The sequence below is a fragment of the Dipodomys spectabilis genome, unplaced genomic scaffold (assembly GCF_019054845.1).
Source record: "Dipodomys spectabilis isolate Male_0828 unplaced genomic scaffold, ASM1905484v1 ptg000002l, whole genome shotgun sequence".
NCBI classification, from domain to species: domain Eukaryota; kingdom Metazoa; phylum Chordata; class Mammalia; order Rodentia; family Heteromyidae; genus Dipodomys; species Dipodomys spectabilis.
The window spans coordinates 52,032,736-52,055,666 of NW_024870679.1; the positions used below are offsets into that span (position 1 = coordinate 52,032,736).

The 22,931-nt window shown below is 41.8% G+C and overlaps 1 protein-coding gene and 1 non-coding gene across 6 annotated transcripts in view; one reads left to right on the forward strand and one right to left on the reverse strand.

Moving 5' to 3' along the window:
- Window positions 1–22,931, forward strand: part of Mast2 (microtubule associated serine/threonine kinase 2) — a 127,214-nt gene that overhangs the window by 63,203 nt on the left and 41,080 nt on the right. For all 5 annotated transcript variants that reach the window (XM_042675724.1, XM_042675738.1, XM_042675734.1 and 2 more), the window contains one exon: window positions 15,959–16,050. In XM_042675724.1, the coding sequence (XP_042531658.1) occupies window positions 15,959–16,050 (92 nt within the window). The remainder of the gene's footprint in view (window positions 1–15,958; window positions 16,051–22,931) is intronic.
- On the reverse strand, window positions 8,612–8,680 carry Trnaa-ugc. Its single transcript has one exon. It is a non-coding gene; the product is annotated as a tRNA-Ala (tRNA).

Below are 22,931 nucleotides of genomic sequence, written 5' to 3' on the forward strand. Positions count from 1 at the left end.
TTGTGGGAGACAAGTAGGAACCACTAAGTGATTCCTGTCCTCATGGAACTTAGGTTTAGTGGAGGGAGACAAACAATGAGTAAAAGTAGAACAGATGGCCAGCAGTACTACTGAGAAAAATACCAAAGGGGAAGTAGGGGAAGTGAGTGTGAGGGCCAGGAGTTGACATTTCATACAAGGTAGCCAGAGAAGTCCTCAGTGGTAAGTTGACAAATTTGAAAATACTTGAAGGCCCATCACAAAGATATTTGGAGAAAGAGTGTTCCAAGTGGAGGTATCATTTGGTGCCAAGGGTCTGATCTAGTATCTTTTTTCAGATGTCATTTGTACAACTGTAAAGTTCTCTAAAACTAGTGTAATAAGTTAGGTGGTGAGTGGTAGGAAATAATGTCTGAAGAGTTAGTGTAGAGCTACATTAAGTAGAACTTAAAAAGCCATTATAAAGATTTTAGTTTTTATGAAGGGTAGGATGAATAGCTTTTGGAGGACTTAATGCAGAAGGATGAAGGTAATCACTAATAGGTCACTCTGGTTGTAGTTAGAAGTCTACTGGCATAATCTAGGTTAGAGACAATGATTGTTTGAACCTCTGATGGTACAAGCATAAGAAGTGATTTGGGTTTGGGAATGTAGTAGAGTTGAATGAAGTAGAGTTGATAGAATGTGTTGGTGAATTAGATATAGGGTTTGAGAATAAGATTTAAGATGGCTAAAGATTTGTGGTTGAACAGCTAGAAAATTTGAGTAACCCTAACAGAAATGGGAAAACTGCAAGAGATAGTAATCCATGGAGTGAGATAACATATATGTCTGGGTTACAGATATATAATTAGGAGTTAAGATCATATAAATGATATAGATTTATCTGTTCATGCAGTGAGTGACTAATGATAGAAGGGAAGAAGTATCAAAGAATTGAGTTCTGGGGCAACCCAACTTTCAGAGATTGAGAATGAAGGAGATAATAAGCAGAGATGAGACTGAAGTGTTTGTTCAGGAAGAACTAACATATCTCAGAATCCAATTTTAAAAAATGGTTTTGTAGACAAGGAAGGTGTGGCCAGGTGCTAGTGACTCATGCTTGTAATCCTAGCTCTTCAGGAGCCTGGGATCAGAGGATTATGAGTTCAAAGCTGGTCTAAGTAGGAAAGTCTGTGAGACTTTCCTAAAAAGCTAGAAGTGGAGCTCTAGCTCAAGTGGTAAAGTGCTGAGCAATGGCTCACCCCTGTAATCCTAGCTACACAGGAGGCAGAGATATGAGGATTGTGGTTCAAAGACAGCCCAGACAGTAAAGTCTATGAGATATTATCTCCAGTCAGCCACCAGAAAATGGGAAGTGGTGCTGTGGCTCAAAAGTGATAGAATGCTCAGGGACAGTGCCCAAGCCCTGAGTTCAAGGCCCAGGACTGGGGGAGTTGGAAAACTTTAGTTAAGTAGAATTGAAACCAGGTTTTTGTACATCAGGCCAAACTCCAAGAATCTCCTGTTAGATCCAGACACTTCCTATCATATTCCAAAATAAAGAGACATGGTGAAAGGCAGAGATAGGAGATTTATTACATGGCAGTCATGGCCATGGGAGGACAGCACTTGAATCATCTTCAGAAAGAGTGAAAAAGGAGGTACATAATTAAAACTGTCCCTGGTCACTGGTATGGCTTGGTTGATCATTAATTGAGTCTTAGACTCTGGGAGAGTTCTGAAGGAAGTTACTACTTTTACTTGAGGAAAAGAGCAGGTTTTGTTGTTGTTGTTGTTTTGTCAGTCTTGGGGCTTGAACTATGGACGTGAGCACTGTCCTTGAGCTCTTCAGCTCTACCACTTGAGCCACAGCACCACTTCCAGTTTTCTGGTGGTTTATGGGAGATAAGAATCTCATGGACTTGGGCTGGGAAGGTGGCTCAGTGGTAGAGCGCTTGCCTCGCATGCATGAGGCCCTGGGTTCGATTCCTCAGCACCACATAAGAAAAAAGCCCGAAGTGGCGCTGTGGCTCAAGTGGTAGAGCACTAGCCTTGAGCTGAAGAGCTGAGGGACAGCGCCCAGGCCCAGAGTTCAGGCCCCATGACTGGACCCCCCCCCAAAAAAAAAGAGGGGACTGGGAAGGTTGCTCAGTGGTAGAACACTTGCCTTGTATGCCTGAGGCCCTGGGTTCGATTCCTCAGCACCACATAAGCAAAAAGCCGGAAGTGGCGCTGTAGCTCAAGTGGTAGAGCACTAGTCTACAGCTGAAGAGCTGAGAGACAGCATCCAAGCCCAGAGTTCAGGCCCCACGACTGGACCCCCACCCCCCCCAAAAAAAAAAAAGAATCTCATGGACTTTCCTGCCCAGGCTGGCTTTGAACCTGGATCCTCAAATCTCAGCCTCCTGACTAGCTAGGATTACAGGCGTGAGCTGCTGGTGCCCAGCAAGGGAAGGAGCAGTTTTGTTTTTTGCCACAGAAAATACTGCCTGTTCGTGGGGGGGTAGGGGAGGATGGGAAGGGATGGGAAGGGGAAACAAAGGAGTAGGCTACAATGCTTGATAAGAAATGTACTCATTGTCTTGCCCATGTAATTGTAACCCCTCTGTACAGTATTTTCACAATAAAAAATAAATAAAAATTAAAAAAAAAGAAAATATTGCCTGTTCGATATTGCCTGTTGGAGGGGTAGTTTGCCTTCTGTCCCAGGATGTTTATTGGATATGTTCCTATTCAATCTTTTACATCCCAAAGTGATGTAAAGTAACTTAAAGAACAGATCAAAGAACACAAATACAAATTGGGGGCATTTCTAGCTTTTACTTAATTCATGGGCCCAGCAAAAGTATCTTTCTTTTCTTTTCTTCTTCTTTTTTCTTTTTCTTTCTCTAGTTATGGGGCTTGAGCTCAGGGTTTGGGTACTATCCTAGAGCTTTTCTTTTGCGAGGCTAGTGCTCTACCACTTGAGCTATAGAACTACTTCCCGATTTTTTGGTAGTTTATTGGAGATATGAATCTCATGGACTTTCCTGCCCATGCTGGCTTTGAATTGTGATTCTTAGATCTCAGCCTCCTGAGTAGCTAGGATTATAGGCATAAGCCCTCATCACCCTGCTCAAAAGCATCTTTTAAGTTGCCTCATGTAGAATTCAGATTTAGGTAACATAATTAGATGTGATAGCTGAAATTCTACAGACAGCTTGAGACAGTGTTAGAGCAACATAGGAAAATGTCAGGCTAACTCTTAGCTGAAGGCTCCCTTCCAGAAGTATCAGCCTTGGTGTATGAGGCTGAGGAAAGTAGTGAATTGAGTATTACACACAGCCTAAAGTGTGTCCAGTTTTGGTACATGTCTTGAAGTAGTAGTGTCTCTTCATGTCTGTGGTTTTGGAGCAATGTCTTGCAGCATCAAGCAGGAAAACTTGTTAAATTTTATCTTTTTTATTTCCTTTTCTGTAGTTCACATATTTGGTCACTGCATTAATGTTTCACTCCTTTCTTTTTCTCTATCTGCCCTATGTAAAATACTAGTTCAGTAGTAGCCTGTTTGCAGAATACTTTCATATCCTTTAAAGAGTCTTAATATTATGGGAAGCAGTCTTAATATTATTTGGAAGCAGTTTGATCCTCGAGGATTAGTTTTAGCCTTTGTCTGGTCACCAGAACCTTTTTACTAAGGCAGTACTTTTCAATACTCTACTTGATGCCTGGGTATTTTTTTCAGTCCGAGTGTTGAGAAAATGAACTGTTCTGGCGAGTGTACAACTTGCTTGTTCCTTTAACAATTTCCTTATCCATATGTGCTGATTGGTACTTTGAGTAATCCCTGAGGGTTATTCAGAGTTCTTCCTGTATAGCCTTCTTTTCTCTAGTATTCTCCCTTGCAGACTTTAGCCACCTTAGCCTCAAATTCTCCATTCTGTCCTCTCAAGTGAGGCTGATGGGCTTTTCTTGGAAGCCTTCTTTTTGTGTTGCTTCCTAGGCAACACAGTAAGCTGGTGTCATCTTAGGGGCTTATTTTATATGTTTTCTTTCTAACATTCCTTTTTTTTTTTCTTCCGGGTGATCCTAGGTTTTGAGCTTGGGGTCTTGCTGTGTGCATGCTCTAATTTCCCTCTCTCCACCTCCCCCGCCAACCCCCCCTCAGTCCTGGGGCTTGAACTCAGGGCCTGAGCACTGCCCTTGAGCTTCTTTTGCTCAAAGCTAGTGCTCTACTACTTGAGCCACAGCGCCACTTTGGGCCTTTTTGTTGAGATGGTACTGAGGAATCAAACCTGGGGCTTCATGCATGCTAGGCAAGCATTTTACCACTAAGCCACATTCCCAGCCAACTTTTTTTTTTTTTTTTTAATACCACTATTGGGGCTAAAAGGAAATGTATTCTTTACCTGACTTATGTAACTGTAACCCATTTGTACATCAACTTTATAATAAAGAAGGAAGGAAGGAAATGAGAAAAAGAAAAAAAGTTTCTCAGATTTTCTGCCTGGACTGGCTTTGAACTTCTATCTTCTTGAGTAGCTAGGATTACGGGCATAAACCACCAGCACTCAGCAGTGCCTAATTATTTTACATAACATCTTGCGGTGTTGCCTAGGTGGAATTTAAACTCCTAGGTTCAAGTGATCCTTCTGTCTCAGCCTCCCAAGTAGTTGGAACTACAATCATGTTCCACTTCTGGCTGATTTTTGTTGGTCTTAAAGGCATAAGAGTAAATCTGGGGGCTGGGAAGGTGGCTCAGTGGTAGAGTGCTTGCCTTGCATGCATGAGGCCCTGGGCTTGATTCCTCAGCACCACATAAGCAGAAAAAGCCAGAAGTGGCGCTGTGGCTCAAGTGGTAGAGCGCTAGCCTTGAGCTGAAGAGCTGAGGGATAGCACCCAGGCCCAGAGTTTAGGCCGACCGGACAAAAAAAAAAAAAGTATATCTGGCCTCTTTTTCTCTATCATGATGGGGAGTAGAGAAGTCCACTATTCCTAATATTTGAGCTCATTTTACTGTTCTCAGAGATCATTAGTTGGCTAATTAACATGTTAAATAAACCTAGTGGAACACAACGTAATAAGAATTACTTTGTTTTAGAGAAGTTTTAGAAATGAAATAAAGAATAAAATAAGTAGCATCTACTGAGCATTTACTGTACACCAAGCATTTGTTTTCCTCCTCCTTTTTCTTATTCTTTTTCTAGTAGTCGGGTTTGAACTCAGGACCTTGTGCTTGTTCAGCTTGCTTGATCAACCTGTACCCTGGCACTTGAGCCACACTGCTAGCCTACCTTCCTGCTGGCAACTTTGGAGACATTTTGCTCTACTAACTTTTTTTTTTTTTTTTTGGGGGGGGGGGGTCTGGTCGTGGGGCCTGAACTCTGGGTCTGAGCACTGTCCCTCAGCTCTTCAGCTCAAGGCTAGTGCTCTACCACTTGAGCCACAGCTCCACTTCCGGCTTTTTTCTTTTTGCTTATGTGGTGCTGAGGAATCGAACCCAGGGCCTCAGGCATGCAAGGCAAGCGCTCTACCACTGAGCCAACTTCCCAGCCCCTGCTCTACTAACTTTGAACCATGATTCTCCATTAGCCTCCTTAATAGCTAGAGTTGTAGGCATAATCTACCAATGCCTGACTCCAAGCATTTTCTAATTTTTTTTTTTTTTTTTTGGTCAGCTGTAGGGCCTGAACTCTGGACCTGGATGCTGTCCCTCAGCTCTTCAGCTCAAGGCTAGCATTCTACCACTTGAGCTACAGTGTCACTTCTGGCCTTTTCTGCTTATGTAGTGCTGAGGAATTGAACCCAGGGCCTCATGCATGCCAGGCAAGCTCTCTACCACTGAGCCAACTTCCCAGCCCCTGCATTGGTTATTATTATTATTTTTTTGGTCTGTCATGGGGCTTGAACTCTAGGCTTAAGTGTTGTCCCTGCGCTCTTCAGCTCAAGGCCAGCGCTCTACCACTTGAGCCACAGCGCCACTTCTGGTTTTTGAGCGGTTTATTGGAGATAAGAGTCTCACAGACCACCGACTTTCCTGCCCGGGCTGGCTTTGAACCGGGCTGGCTTTGAACCGAGATCCTTAGATCTCAGCCTCCTGAGTAGCTAGGATTACAGGCGTGAGCCACCAGCGCCCGGCATTGGTTATTTTTGAGATAAGATTTTACTTTATGCCTGGGCCAGCCTTCACCTCCATCCTCTATTTGTGCTTCTCTAGGTAGTTGGGAGACAGACACGTACCACCATGCCCAGCCATCATGCTTATCCTGTAGTTGAGATGACATGTGCATGCCACTAACACTAAGCCATTGATGGAGGTGGAGTCGCTTTTTTTAAAAAAAAGCTATATAGTCTTACAGTGCAGCCCAGGCTGACCTTGAATTCAATATTCTTCTACCTCAGCCTCCCAAGTGCTGCTATTACAAACATATACTACCATACCAGCTTCTCCTCTTATCTTTGGTTAATGTGGTTTTATAGTAAATTTTGAAATTATGTACAGTAGTTCCTATAAGCTTATTGTGTTTTCAAAGTTATGTTTTAAGTGCTTTTATGTTTCCATATAACTTTGAAGGTCAGCTTGTCAATTTCAACAGAAAAGCCTGTTGAAATATTGATGATAATTTATGGATCAGTTTGGGAGAGAATGGTTACCTTGACAATATTGAATCTTCTAAGACATAAACTTGGAATGTTTATTTAGCTATTTCAAATTTTTTTTAGCAGTGTTTTATGGTTTTCAATATACATGTCTTCCACTTTTTTTGTTTGTTATTTATTGTTTGGTTCTTTCTAGTGGTATTATCAGTGGAATTGCTTTTTAGCAGGGGGAGGATGTGTGTGTCAAATTCAGGGCCTACTGCTTCCTAGCCAAGTGTTCTACCACATAAGCCATACTCTCAGCCCTTTTTTTTTGAGGGGGGGAGGTCTGTCATGGGGCTTGAACTTTGGACCTGGGTGCTGTCCCTCAGCTCTTCAGCTGAAGGTGAATGCTCTACCACTTGAGCCACAGTACCACTTCCAGTTTTCTGGTGGTTTATTGGAGATAATAGTCTCAAGGACTTTCTTGCTTGGGCTGGCTTTTAACTGCGATCCTCAGATCTCAGCCTCCTGAGTAGTTAGGATTACAGGTGTGAGCTACTCTCAGCCCTTTTAAGGTAAGGTCTTGCATTTTTGCCTGAACTGGCCTCAGACTTTTATCCTCCTACCTATGGTCTTCCCTTGTAGCTGAGACCATAGTCCTGTACTACATGGTCTGGCTTACGATTGAGATGGAAGTCTTGCTAACTTTTTGCCTGAGTTAACTTAGAATCCCAGTCTTCTTGATCTCCAGTTTCCAAGTAGCTAGGATTATAGGGATGAACCACTGTGCCTAGCCCTAACTGGAATTTTTTTTTAAAAACTTTTCCTGGGCTGGCCTTGAACCAGTAACCTATACCATCTCTACTTTTGGAATATCTAATATTATTGACACAAACCACCATATTTTCTCCTGAGATTGAATTCATTCATTCATCCATTCATTCTTTTTTTTTTTTTTTTTTTTCCTGGTCCTGGCACTTGAACTTAGAGCCTGGGCGCTGTCCTTCAGCTTTTTTTTTTTTCCCTTAAGGTTATCCCTTTACCCCTTGAGCCACAGCTCCACTTCTGATAAGTGTCTCGTGGACGTTTTTTTTTTACCAACGTTGGCTCTGAACTGTGATCCTCAGATCTTCCTGAGTAGCTGGGATTACAGGCAAGAGCCACTGGCACCTAGCTTTAATCTCATTTTTTAGTTGTTTGTTCCTGGCGTGTAGAAGTAAATTGATGCTTAAATTTTTTAAATTGTGCAGAAGTAAATTGATGCTTAAATTTTTTAAATTGTGCAGGGCGCTGGTGGCTTATGCCTATAATCCTAGCTTCTCAGCAGGCTGAGATCTGAGGATCACGGTTCAAAGCCAGCCCGGTCAAGAGAGTCCGTGAAACTCTTATCTCCAATAAACAACCAGAAAACCGGAAGTGGCGCTGTAGCTCAAGTGGTAGAGTGCTAGCCTTGAACTGAAGAGCTGAGGGACAGCGCTCAGACCCAGAGTTCAAGCCCCACAACCGACCAAAAAAAATTTTTTTTAATTGTTGTAAATGTGATGTACAGAGGGGTTACAGTTACATAAGTTAGGTAAAGAGTACATTTCTTTTTAGACATTGTCACCCTTTGCTTCACATAAATTGATTTTTGTATAGGCATGAATTTGATGATCGTGCTAAGCCTATTTTATCTACTTTATTATTAGTTAAAAAAAATTTCAGCCAGGTGCTGGTGGCTCACGCCTGTAATCCTAGCTACTCAGGATGCTGAGATCTGAGGATCACGGTTCAAAGCCAACCCAGGCAGGAAAGGGCAGGAATGTCCGTGAGACTCTTATCTCCAATAAACCACTCGAAAACTGGAAGTGGCGCTGTGACTCAAGCGGTAGAGCACTCGCCTTGAGCTGAAGAGCGCAGGGACAGCGCCCAGGCCCAGAGTTCAAGCCCCACAACCGACAAAAAAAAAATTCCTTGCAACTTTTTTTGGGTCCGGTCGTGGGGCCTGAACTCTGGGCCTGGGCGCTGTCCCTCAGCTCTTTTAGCTCAAGGCTAGCTCTCTATCACTTGAGCCACAGCACCACTGCCGGCTTTTTTCTTTTTGCTTATGTGGTGCTGGGGAATCGAACCCAGGGCCTCATGCATGCAAGGCAAGCGCTCTACCACTGAGCCACTTCCCCAGCCCTCCTTGCAACTTTTTAATATGAGATCATTGTGCCTGTTAATAACAATTGTGTGTGTGTGTGTGTGTGTGTGTGTGTGTGTGTGTGTGTGTGTGTGTGTGTGTGTGTGTGTGTGTGTGTGTGTGTGTGTGTGTGTGTGTGTGTGTGTGTGGTGGGGCTTGATCTCTGGGGTTGGCCCCTGTCTCTGCATTCTTCAGCTCAAGGCAAGTGGTCTACCTCTTGAGCCATAGCACTACTTCCTATTTTCTAGAAGTTTATTGGAGATAAGAGTCTCACAGACTTTGCTGCCCGGGCTGGCTTTGAGCCACATTCCCCAGATCTCAGCCTCCTGAGTAGCTAAGATTACAGGAGTGAGTCACTGGCGTCCAGCCTTTTTTTTTTTTTTTTGTCAATTGTGGGGCTTGAACTCTGGGCCTGGACATTGTCCCTCAGCTCTTCAGCTCAAGGCTAGTGCTCTACCACCTGAGCCATGTACCACCTCCAGTTTTCTGGTGGTTTATTGGAGATACGAGTCTTGGACTTAACTGCCCAGGCTGGCTTTGAACCGTGATCCTCAGATCTCAGCCTCTTTAGTAGCTAGGATTACAGTTATGAGCTACCTGTACCCAGCCAATTAAACTTTTTATTTTCTTATCAGATGCCTTTATTTTCTTTTTCTTATTACATTGGCTAGAATCCCATATCGTATACAATGTTCATAGCAGAAGCATCTATAATAACCAAAATATAGTAGTGATTAAGATGTTTAATCAACTTATGAAAGTCTTATGTCTTTGGTTAGAGACAATATATCCATATAATGGAGTAATTTGGCTGTTGAGAGGAATGAAATACTGATGTATGCTATAGTATAACATGAATGAAACTTCAAAGTGTATATTAAGTGAAAGAGAACAGACATAAAAGTCATATAATGTATGATTCAACTTCTGTGAAATACCCAGAGCAGGTAAATCCATGGACAGCAAGTGCTTTAGTGGTTGGTTTTTATAGGATGGAATGGAAATCAACTGGAATTAGATAGTGGTGATGATTACACAATCTTGTGCATATGCTAAAAGACCTACTGAACTGTACATTTTAAAAGAATAAGGAAATGTGTATTTTTCCCATATTAACATCTCTTTTTTATTTTTCCTTTTTATATGACTATGGTTTGAACTCAAGTCCTTCTACTTCACTTTGTCGGTGGTCTACCGCTTGAGCCATTTCTCAAGCTATGTTTGGTTTAGCTACTTATTTGATAGGGTCTCAAGTTTTTGTCCAGTTCCAGCTTCAGACCTGAAATCCTCCTATATATTCTTCCTGCAATAGCTGAGACTTTAGGTACATGCCACCACACCTGGCTTATTGATTGAGATGAGGACATCACTAACTTTTTGCCTGGGGTGGTCTTGATCTGCAGTCTTCTCAGTCTCAACTTCCCAAGTATTTAGGATTTCAAATGTAGACTACCATGCCAAAACTCTCACCCCTTGGTCTTAACACAGGCATCATCTTGGTTATTTTTTATGGTTATTTTTTTAAGTAATATTTGGAAATGCTTGACTTTAACTTGTACTAGATTCTCTAACTTAATGAGACAGAAGTGGCCTCTTGCTCATTCTAAATTTTAAAAGTTGCCAAGTGCTAGTCAGTCACCGGAGGCACAAAGTAGGAAGAGCAGTTGGTCCTTTGGCACTGAGAAATTGGAAAGGCTTAAGGGATCTGCAATCAGACCCTGTTTCAAATTGGAAAGCACACTTCCTAAATAAATTTAAAATAGTTCTTAAAGGGATTAGATTTTCTGAGTGCCTGTTAGTTATTGGAGGAAGAAAATTTTGAAGTCTGAGAAACAATGCTCTCCAAATATGGCCACAGTTCAGTGTTGTGGCGATTGCACAGTATACCTGAGCACTTGCTCCTGCTATGGCCACTGTGAGGCATGTAAAAGGAAATGCCACATTTCACTCTGACAGTCTTGACAATTGGCACTGGAGCATCAACTTGGGGTACCTCGTTTTATTTCCCATAAGCTGAGTTAGTATACTTGACTCTGCAGGCACTCAGTGCTTTCAGATGAAAAATATGAAAGAATTAGGATATGTTGGAGGGTAGAATACTTGCCTAGCAACAGTAAAACTCTTGAGTTCAAACCCTAGTACCAGAAAAAAAAAATCATGCATACACACAATTAGATGCTGGGAGAAATGACTGGAGCCTGTTGAAAGGGGAAAATTAGCCAGTTCCTTGTTTTGGACCTCAGCTGAGTCATGGCATCTGCACCACAGTGTCTGACCTTTTATCTCCTCCTGGCAGCTGTTACAGATTGCCAAGTGAGATTATGTGTACCTTTGTAAAAAAAGCATGTGGCCTAGAAATATGATCTTTATTTAGTCTTTTGCATTTTATTTTAAATTTTAAGTGAGATCATGGCAAATGAAGTTTAAAATAAAGTTTAAGATAGATTAATCTGTCAACAATCAGTTATCTGTCTCTAATGTTTCAAGGGATTTTCACTTTCGTACACAATAACTGTGGGTATAATAGTTTGGTATATCTTACATATGGCACACAGACATCTGTCCTTATACTCATCCTTTCATTTTTTAAAATAAAAATTTATCGAGAACTTGGCAGTATTCTAGACTTTGTGGAATTCAAGAGTAAAAAAAGCAGATAAAGTAAGTTGCTCTGTGGCTCAGGTAGTAGAACACTAACCTTGAGCACAAAGAAGCTCAAGGACAATGCCCAGGCCCTGAATTAAAGCCCCAAACCTTTTTTTTTCGGAGGGGGGGGAATGGAGGGGGGAAAGGGCAGACAGAGCTTTTTAAGAATCTTAACCATCTTGGAGTAGATTCTAACGGTAAGAGAGACAAAAAAAAAAGAAAAAGGGATGTGCAAAATATTTATTGTGTTAGGATAGTAAATTCTGTGGAAAGAAGAGGATATAGAGGCTAGGAGTGGGTTAGTTTTAAGTAGAGTGGTCAGGGGAAAGTCAGGTACCAGAGGCTCATATCTGTAATCCTAACTACTCAGGAGGCTGAGATCTGACAATCGCAGTTTTCAAAACCAGCCCAGGCAGGAAAGCCCATGAGACTCTTATATTCCCTTAACCACCAGAAAACCAGAAGTGTCACTGTGGTTCAAGTGATGGGAACGCTTGCCTTGTGCTGAAGAGCTCAAGGACAGTGGCCAGGCCCAGAGTTCAAACCCCACAACTGACAAAAAAAAAAAAAAGAATGGTCAGCAGAAAATTCACAGAGATTGCATTGAGCAAAGACCTGAAAGAAGGAAGGGAGCAAGCCCTGAGTCTCTCTAGGGGAGACAGGCAAAAGCAACATCCATGGTAGTAACCCTCAGGCAGTGACATGCTTGGCTTGTGGTTAGAAAAGCGGGGCCAGTATGGCTGGAGAGGTGATAGAAATCCAAACCATATAATAATAAAACCCAGTCTTTAGATCCCAGGCCTGAAGTCCAGTAGTCCCAAGTTAGGTTCAGCCACTTTCCCCTGTATGCCAAATAAAGAGACATAGTAAAGGAGATTTAAATGGCAACCAAGGAAAGATAGCACTTCAGTATATTTTCAGCTGCCTTCAGAGGTACAGACATTGGCTTCAGGTTAAATAGGGAGAATTGGGACAATGATAAGTAAGAAAGGTATGCATAGTTGAACCATTCCCAAGTCATTAGACGGTATGATTGATCATTAGCCCACTCTGTCCTTGGAGGGATTCTGAGAAATTATTACTTTATTACTAGAACAGAACAGGAACAAAGTAGTCTTCTGGATTTTTTGGCTGTTTCTTTAAGATGATAAGACATTGCTTGTTTGAGCAATGTCTTTGCCTTCTACACAAGATTGCTTATCTGTGACTCTAGTCTTTCTTGGAGCCCATGATTATTGCGAAGTTTACTGCAGTAGAGAATAGCTCAGATCAAAGGGCACAGATTCAGAGTTGAGGACTTTCAGTTAATTCACGGGGCTCAACAATAGCCCTGTGAAGTTGTTTAAGTTTGTAGTACAATAAAAATTTAAGTTGTCACAGTTTACCTTCAGATAATGTCATATTTAATATAAGAGCCTTTTTGTTGTGCTTTTGTTGTGTTTGTGTTTTTTGAGAGAGAATCTTGCTTTACAGCCCAGGCTGGCCTTTAAACTCACACATTTCTTCCTACCTCAGCTTCCTGAGTGTTAGGATCATATAAGGATTTTTCAAATGATTTTATCATTAAAAAGTTTTTTTTTTGTTTTTGTTTTTTGTGTAGATTCTACAGTTGAACTTAGGGTCTAAGCACTGTTCTATTTTTTTTTTTTTTTGTCATGGGGCTTGAACTCTGGGCCTGGGTGCTATCTCCCTCAGCTCTTCAGCTCAAGGCAAGTGCTCTACCACTTAAGCCACAGTGCCGCTTCCGGCTTTTTCTGTTTATCTGGTTCTGAGGAATCGGACCCAGGGCCTCATGCATGCAAGGCAAGCACTATACCACTGAGCCACCTTCCCAGAGCTAGGCACTGTTCTTGAGGGGGGAAAAATACCCCTGAGACAGCACCAAGACCCTGAGTTTAAGCCTCAAGACTGGCACACATACAAAAAAAATTTTTTTTAAGGAATAGAAACATGAGATTTATGTTTAATGTCTTTACCATGTCTAATGTTTTTCTTTAGTTTATATTCATCCAGATGTATTTTTGAAACAAGGTCTTACTTTGTCACCTAGACTAGCCTCAAACTTGTAATCTTCTTGCTTTAGTCTCCCAAATGATGAAATTACAAGTGTGTCTTATCATGCTGCTTTAACTTTTTTGTTGTTGTTTTGTTGGTCATGGGCTTGAACTCACAACCTGGGCTTGGTCCCTGAACTTTCTTGCTCAAGGCTGGTGTTCTATAGCTATGAGCCAAAGCCCCAGTTCTGGTTTTTAGGTGGTTAATTGGAGATAAGAGTCTTATGGACCAGGCTCACTTCGAATCATAATCCTCAGAATTCAGTTTCCTGAGTAGTTAGGATTACAGGTGTGAGCCACCAGCGCCTGGCCTGGTTTATATTTTGAAGGGTACTTTGTTGCAGATAGCCTGTACAGGGGACAAGACTGGAAACAGATTTTGGAGAAAATGGAAAAAAACTTTGTTTTTGAAATGTTATATTTAAGGAGCCATTTCAATATTCAAGTGGAGATGTCAAGCAGTCATTTGGGTATGAGTCTTGCACTCAAAGGATAGAACACAGGGCTGAGAATGTGCCTTAGTGGTAGAGTGCTTGCCTAGCATGCATGAGGCCCTAGGTTTGATTCCTCAGTACCACATAAACAGAAAGAGCCGGAAGTGGCACTATGACTCAAGTACTAGAGTGCTAGCCTTGAGCAAAAGAAGCTCAGGGAAGGGGCTGGGAAGTTGGCTCAGTGGTGGAGCGCTTGCCTTGCATGCATGAGGCCCTGGGTTCGATTCCTCAGCACCACATAAGCAAAAAAAAAAAGAAAAAAACAGAAAGTGGCACTGTGGCTCAAGTGGTAGCGAGCTAGCCTTGATCTGAAGAGCTGAGGGACAGCGCCCAGGCCCAGAGTTCAGGCCCCACGACCGCCCCCCCCCCCCCCCCCCGCCTCAAAAAAAAAAAAAAAGCTCAGGACAATGCCCAGGCTCTGAGTACAAGTCCCAGGACTGGCCAGAAAAATTAAAAACAGGACAGAACACAGAGCTAGCAATAAAAAGCTGGGTTTTTATCAACTTCACAGGCTCTTTAAACTGTGAACCTATTAAAAAAATATCATTTAAGGAGCAGAGGTATGTAAGAAATAATGTTTCAGATCTGAGCTCCATAACAACAAATTATGTAGATATCAGGAAAGAAGGAACCAACTAGGTAAAAAGAGTAGAAATGAGTAGCTGGTGACAGGAGGAAACACAGGGAAGCCTTACCTTGTCATAAAATTAAGTAAATAAACATCTCAAGAAGGCTCATACAAGCTGGGCACCACCGGTGGCTCATGCCTGTAATCCTAGCTACTCAGGAGGCTGAGATCTGAGGATCACGGTTCAAAGCCAGCCAAGGCAGAAAAGTCCATGAGACTCTTATCTCCAATAAACCACTAGAAAACCAGAAGTGGCGCTGTGCCTCAAGTGGTAGAGTGCTAGCCTTGAGCTGAAGAGTGCAAGGACAGCGCCTAAGCCCAGAGTTCAAGCCCCATGACTGACCAAAAAAAAAAAAAAGGCTCATACAGATCTTGGGTTGAACAAAAGAAGCCAAGTACATAATGTGTTTTTATAAAATCCAACAACAAACAAACGATTATATGTTAATAGAAGAAGTAATTAATTGAATGTAGGAGATGGGAATGGTGCCTAGAAAGGGACATAAGGGTGTCCCTTTTTTTTTCTTTTATTTCTAATAATAGAAATAGAAATATTTTCTTTGTTATTTGGGATGTTATATAGATGCATGTAATTGCTTGTAATCCTCAGATTATTGAGCTAAGTACCTCCATTTGGGAGGGGTTAGTTTCTTGAGCTCCTTGTGTCTATTGGATATTAGGCCTTTATCTGATGTATTGCTGGTAAAGATCTTTTTCCCAACTAGTTGGCTTTCTAGTTTAGTAACTATGTCCTTAGCTGTACAGAAACATTTTATTTTAATGTAGTCCCACTTGTCAAGTCTCTCTCCTATCTGTTGTGTTCCTAGGACTGTATTCAGGAAGTTCCTGCCTGTACCTATAAATTCTATTGTCTCTCCTACTCTCTCGCGGTAGTTTTAGAGTTTTGGGTCTGATGTTGAGGTCTTTGATACACCTTGAATTGATGTTAGTGCATGGTGACAAGCAAAGATCCTTTTTTTTTTTTTTTGGGGGGGGGGTCCTGTCGTGGGGCCTGAACTCTGGGCCTGGGCGCTGTCCCTCAGCTCTTCAGCTCAAGGCTAGCGCTCTACCACTTGAGCCACAGCGCCACTTCTGGCTTTTTTCTTTTTGCTTATGTGGTGCTAAGGAATCGAACCCAGGGCCTCTAGCATGCAAGGCAAGCGCTCTACCACTGAGCCACCTTCCCAGCCCCTTATTTTTCTCTAGAAAGTAAACCTAAACATTGGAAACATGTAATGACATACAAATGTCAAGGCAGCTACAAAAGTTATTCCAAAGTAGAACATACTAAATTGTGGAATCTTAACTTGTACAAACAGTAGTTGGTGACTCAATTAAGCTTATACTACTTAGCCCAAAGATCAATGCCCCTTCATTCTTCCATAACTAGTCACTCTCTCTGGACTTGTGATGTGGCCTTTTATTTTTAATTGATGTTATTTTATTGCAGTTGTCGGACAAGTAACCGCAAGAGCTTGATTATGACCTCTAATACATCACCTACACTACCACGACCGCACTCCCCACTCCATGGCCACACAGGTGAGTGCTTGCCAATTAAGGTTGAATGAAAGAATGTACACAGAGTACAAATTTCTTTGCTCCTTCTCACTTTATGTGGATTTAGTATTATATTGTCATATCACTGGTCTGAAGCATACATAGTTCATGGGCTTTCTTGATTTCTATAGGAGATTGTGTTTAGCATACTTTTTTTTTGGATGGTTGAGGGACTTAAACTCTGGGCCTGGGTGCTGTCCCTCAGCATTTCAGCTCAAGGTGAGCACTCTTCTACTTGAGCCACGGCACCACTTCCATTTTCTGAGTGGTTTATTGGAGATAAGAGTCTCATGGACTTTCCTGCCCAGGCTGGCTTTGAACTGCGATCCTCAGATCTCAGCCTCCTGAGTAGCTAGGATTACAGGCGTGAACCACAGTGCCCAGCTCAGCACACTTTTGACTCTTAGTTATTTCTTTCCTTGCCCTCTCAACGTTCCTTTTTTTTTTTCCTGTTGGTTGTGGGGACTGAACTCTGGGCCTGGGCACTGTCCCTCAGCTCTTCAGCTCAAGGCTAGCACCCTGCCACTTGAGCCACAGCACCACTCCCGGCTTTTTCTGCTTATGTGGTGCTAAGGAATTGAACCCAGGGCCACATGCATGCTAGGCAAGCACTCTACCACTGAGCCATCTTCCTAGCCCCTCAGTGATCCTTTTAATATAGCTTGAGGTCAGGTGTATATCCTAGACCCTGGCCTTGATTGTAGTGTGTTCTAGTGCTCATCGCCTTGGGCCTTATATATTTTGTTCTACCATGTCCAAGGATCAGGACTCACAGAATTTTCAGCCTCACAAGACTACTAGAAACAAAAATAAGTGGAATCATTGTTTATATTGACATCGGTTTTACATACTGGGATTGAAGCTCATGACTTCATGACTTCAGACTTGTTCCGTATAGAATAGGCTTCTACAGACAGGATAAGGACTGAAATGTTTTTTTCTGATAGGAACATATACTAATTATGGGATTTGCATTGACCCAGGCATGTACTACTTCCCAAAGAAGGAATAGTGTTCTCATTTGAGTTAGCCATGTATTTTAGCCTGTATACATATCCTTGCATTCCATGGGAGCAAGACAGTTTTACTGAAGGACTGCCATTACCACACTGTTCATTGCTACAATGTGCACAGCAGTAATTATAAACCAGAGTTTGCTGCTTGAGATTGGTAATCCATAGATACTATTGTACTAGGCCTAGACCCGTCTTATTGATTTTTTTGGCTATAAAAAGGGTTTATCAAAGCTGGGAAATAGGTATGCATCAAGCTGATTAAGACAGGTTTGGCCCTCTTGGGTGTTTTTGCTCATTTTACTTAGTATTTGAAGGGATGGAGTAAAGTCATGTGGGTTTTTTCATGACCCTAAAAGTCTGTAGACTCTGAAACTTAGCTGTCTTTGGGAGAAGAGTTTCATCTCAGACATTAGCTGTCATATTAGCAGCAATCCCCAAGGGCTGTAGGCCTACCTCAAGTGGTAGAGTGCTTGCCCTGCAATCAATCCCCAGTATTGCAAAAAAAAAAAAAAAAAAGACAAAGTAAGAAAACCCTGCCAATAACACAGGAAGTTCAGGAATTTAAAGACCTATTTGGCCTTTAAAGCAAAGGTCTTGCATGCATACATGCTTTCTTCTGAAAAGTTGACTGGGGTTCTGACTTAGTTCAGATAGCTCCTCCTACCCTAAAAATTCTAAGAGCTAGATACAATAACTTATGACAGTAATCCTAGCTATTCAGGAGGCTAAGCCTAGAGGATGATGGTTCAAGGAAAGCCTAAGAAAAAGGTTCATATGACCCCTTTTCAACCAATAGCTAGGTGCCATGGTATGCGCTTGTCATCCAAGCTACAGGGGGAAGCATAAAATAGGCAGATCAGGGTTTAGGGACATGCTGAGGCATAAACAAGACCCTATTTCAACCTAACCCAGGCCAAAAAGGGCTTGAGGTATGGCTCAGTAGTAAGAACGCTTTCTTAGCAAGCTTGAGGTCTGAATTCAAACGCTAATACTGCCATTTTGTTAGATTAGCATATGTCTAACCTTGATTTTTCATAATATAGAAATAAATTTAGCTTGTTTAGGCTTTGTATCTAGTTTCACAACTGTAATGTGAGTACTAGGCAGTAATTACTACTGGCTGCTTCTAAGTCAGATGATTATCTCTCTAGATTCTTGGCAGAGTTTGGGACTAAAGTGGCTTTGATTGAGAATACCACCTGACCTTTTCAGCCTTTCTAAATCTCTGGACTTCAACTTTTTGAGTTAATATGTGTAGCATAGTTTGTACTTCATAAATATTATAATAATCATCATCTGTCACCAAATCACTGCAGAAATTCCAAGTGGGAAGAATTAAAATAAAAGCCCATTCTGTTTCTGTAGACAATACTTCAACTGATGAGAAAAGCAGCACTAATTGTCCTATATAGTTCAAACTTGACATTATATTACATTCTCAAAACTTCACATTCTGAAATTTGTTTGTTTTTTTTTGGGTCCGGTCGTGGGGCCTGAACTCTGGGCCTGGGCGCTGTCCCTCAGCTCTTCAGCTCAAGGCTAGCGCTCTACCACTTGAGCCACAGCGCCACTTCCGGCTTTTTTCATTTTGCTTATGTGGTGCTGAGGAATCGAACCCAGGGCCTCAGGCATGCAAGGCCAGCACTCTACCACTGAGCCATCTTCCCAGCCCCACATTCTGAAATTTGTATCTGTAAGTTATTTTAAGATCTATCAGCTAAGCTCTGGGCGCTGGTGGCTCACCCTATAATCCTAGCTACTCAAGAGGCTGAGATCTTAGGATCGTGGTCTAAAGCCAGCCTGGGTAGGAAAAGTGTGTGAGACAAGTCTTAACCCCAATAGACCACCAGAAAACAGGAAGTGGAGCTGTGGTTCAAGTGGTAGAGCTCTCGCCTTGAGCTGAAGAGCTGAGGGACAGTACCCAGGTCCAGAGTTCAAGGCCCGTGACTGACCAAAAAAGTAAAGACCTGTCAGCTTCAGTTGTTTTCTTTTTTCTTTTTGTCTTCAGTTTTAAGTGTTGAATCTGTTGAATAATATAAGGTTTGGTAATTTGAAAATAGGTTTATTTATTCCATATAGTTCAAAGCACTATTAAATATCTATATAAACAGATATATATCTATATAAACAGATTACAGCATCAGTAAGATTAGTCCATTAGGCATTTAGTTAGCTATTCTGTAAATGAAAATTTCCTAGAACTTTTGAATTGATTTTTTTTTTTTAATAGCACCACTTCTGGTTTTCTGGTGGTTTATTGGAGATAAGAGTCTCACTGACTTGGGCTGGGAAGGTGGCTCAGTGGTAGAGTGCTTGCCTTATACGCATGAGGCCCAGAGTTTGATTCCTTAGCACCACATAACCCGAAGTGGCATTGTGGCTCAAGTGGTAGAGCTCTACCCTTGAGTTGAAGAGCTGAGGGACAGCGCCCAGGGCCAGAGTTCAGGCCCCACAACCAACCCAAAAGAAAAAAAGAGTCTCACTGACTTTCCTGCCTGGGCTGCCTTTGAACCATGATCCTCAGATCTCAGCCTCCTCAGATCCTCAGCTAAGATTATAGATATGAGCTACCAGCACCCAGCTATGAGTTGGTAGAGAGGTAGAGCGAGGGGGGGGGCACTGAGGTGCTTTCTGTCTTTGTATGTGTGTGTGTATATGTGTGTATATGTGTGTGTGTATATATATATATATATATATATATATATAAAACATGTATGTTTATATTTTTTGCATATATATACATGCATATATATACATATATACACACACGCATAGATATATGTTTTTTAGATATATGTTTTTTAGATGAGTTTTAGTTTAACAGCTAAACTGAAAAAGGACTGGGCTTGGGTGGCTCACATCTGTAATCCTAGCTACTCTGGAGGCTGAGATATGAGGATCATGGTTCAAAGCCAACCCAGGCAGGAAAGTGCATGACACTTATCTTTAATTAACCACTGGAAGACTGGAGTGGCATTGTGGCTCAAAGTGGTAGAGAATAGCCTTGAGTGAAAAAGCTCAAGGATAGCACGTAGGCCCTGAATTCAAGCTCCACAACTGACCAAAAAAAAAAAAAACCTGAATGAGGAACAGATACACTGTGAGCTTCTTGGCTTCATTATCAGAATCTTCACCAGAGTCATACATTTGTTACAGTGTGTGTGTGTGTGTGTGTGTGTGTGTGTGTGTGTGTGTGTGTGTGTGTGTGTGTGTGTGTGTAAGAGAGAAAGGAGAAAGAGAAAGACCTAGAATTTGTTACATAAATTTACAAAAGTCTGAATCTGGGGCTGGGAAGGTGGCTCAGTGGTAGAGCGTTTGCCTTGCATGCATGAGGCCCTGGGTTCGATTCCTCAGCACTGCATAAGCAAAAAAAAAAAAAAAGCGGGAAGTGGCCCTGTAGCTCAAGTGGTAGAGCATTAGCCTTGAGCTGAAGAGCTGAGGGACAGCGCCCAGGCCCAGAGTTCAGGCCCCATGACCGGAACCCCCCCCCCCCCAAAAAAAAAAAAAAGTCTAAATCACTATATTCCTCTCACCCCTCTTTTGTTCTGGTCTTAGGGTTTGACCCTGAGCTTGGCATTGTCCCTGATTTGCTCAAGGCTAACACTCTTCCCCTTGAACCACAGCTCTACTTCTGTTTTTCTAGTTGTTAATTGGAGATTAGAGTCTCATGGACTTTCCTGCCTGGGCTGGCATTATACTGTGATCCTCAGATCTCAGCCTCCTGAGTAACTAGGATTATAGGCAGGAGCCACCAGCACCTGGGATCAACTCTCACTATACCATTTCAGCTTAATATATATAGTCCTCCTATGGACTTCTATATCACTTTTGTTACTCATTTCACTTAGATGAACATATTTATTTATATATGCATTGTTGCTACTATTATTTTGAACAAACTTACCCATGCATTTAGAATAATAACAATACAGTTTATTTTCTCTTCACTCATCCCTTTTTTCCAATCCCTTTTTTCTTTACGTGGCACTTGGTTTCTCATCTCTACGTTTATCCTTCTTTATTTATTTTTTATTTTTTTGCCCGTCATGGGGCTTGAACTCTGGGCCTGGGCGCTGTCCCTCAGCTCTTCAGATCAAGGCTAGCACTCTACCACTTGAGCCACAGCGCCACTTCTGGCTTTTTCTGCTTATGTGGTGCTGAGGAATCAAACCCAGGGCCTCATGCATACTAGGCAAGCACTCTACCACTGAGCCACCTTCCAGCCCACGTTTAATCCTTCTTTCTGAACTTCTTTTAACATTTCTTGCAAGGAGGTTTGTTGGCCTTTAGTTCCCTATTTTTTGGTTTGAAAAGGCCTTCTCTTTTACTTTTGAAGAATAATTTCACAAGGTAAAGAATTGTAAGTTGGTGTTTTTCTCTTAATATGTCACTCCACTGTTGTCTTGCTTACCTAGATTTTGAACAAGATTTGTTTATTCTTTTGTTTATTTATGTTAGCTAAAACCAGAGTTTGAGCTTAGTGTCTTTCTTTCCCAGTCCTGGGGCTTGAACTCTGGGTCTGGGCAATGTCTCTGAGCCTCTTTGTGCTCAAGGCTAGTATATTGCCACTTGAACCACACACAGCTCAACTTCCAGTTTTTGAATGGTTAATTGGAGATAAGAGTCTTACAGGGATTTTTCCGCCCAGGCTGACTTCAAACCGCAGTCCTTAGATCTTGGTCTTCTGAGTAGCTTTATAGGCTTGAGCCACCGGCACTTAGCACAGCATTTTTTATATTAAGCACTTCCTTTTGATTCTTAGGATTTAATTAGTTTCTACTTGACCTCTTCCATTGTCCATCTTCTTACAAGATGTCTATTTTTTTTCATTTATACTCTTAGAATATTAGTCATACATTTTTAAAAATTCGAATCTAATAATTCCAACCTTCCTGCTACATATGACTCTGGACCTGGTGCTTGCTATGCTATGTCTCATGAAATTCCTTTTTTTTTTTTTTTGTCGGTCATGGGGCTTGAACTCTGGGCCTGGGCACTGTCCCTCAGTTCTTCAGCTCAAGGCCAGTACTCTACCACTTGAGTTACAGTGCCACTTCTGGTTTTCTGAGTAGTTTATTGGAGATAAGAGTCTCACGGACAGACTTTCCTGGACAGACTTTCCTGCCCAGGTGGACTTTGAGCCATGATCCTCAGATCTCAGCCTCCTGACTAGCTAGGATTACAGGCATGAGCCACTGGCACCCAGCATGAAATTCTATTTTTGTCTTTAGCATGCCTTTTAATTTTTTGTGGATACAATGTAGTGCATTATTTAACCATTGTAAATAAGTCTTAAGTAGTGTATTGGTGATATGTAGGAAGAGGAGAGGCATTCTTTAGTTCTATAATTAGTCTTACAATTATAATTCTGTAGTCTGGGTTGGGAACTAGTTTGCCTGTTTTACATTCCCTGCTTCCTTTTAGTTGGGATAGAAGGTTCCACAAGCATCTGGAATTGGTTATTTCCTTTCCCAACAGATTATAACCTCCAATAAAATAGTTTCTCTGATTCTTTCAGAATGGTTGTTTTCTTCCCCCTGGTGGAATCAAAAGAGAATTTCCCCATAATATTCACTGTGAAAGTATTTGTTGATAGGGTTTTTATGGTTTAAAATCACAAAAATGTGAGGGACTCCTCCCACTAAGTTCCTTAAATTTTTAACTCTCAGCAGATTACACTGATAGTCTAGCAATTCAGTTGTAGTTTAGAGTGTAGTATGCTAGAGGCTTCTGCTTGTGTGTAATAATTCATAAATTCTGATTTCTGTAACTTACTCTGTATATCTCTAGAGTTTAGGGGACAGTGGTTTGTCCTATCACCTCATTTTCTGACACGTCTATGAAGGT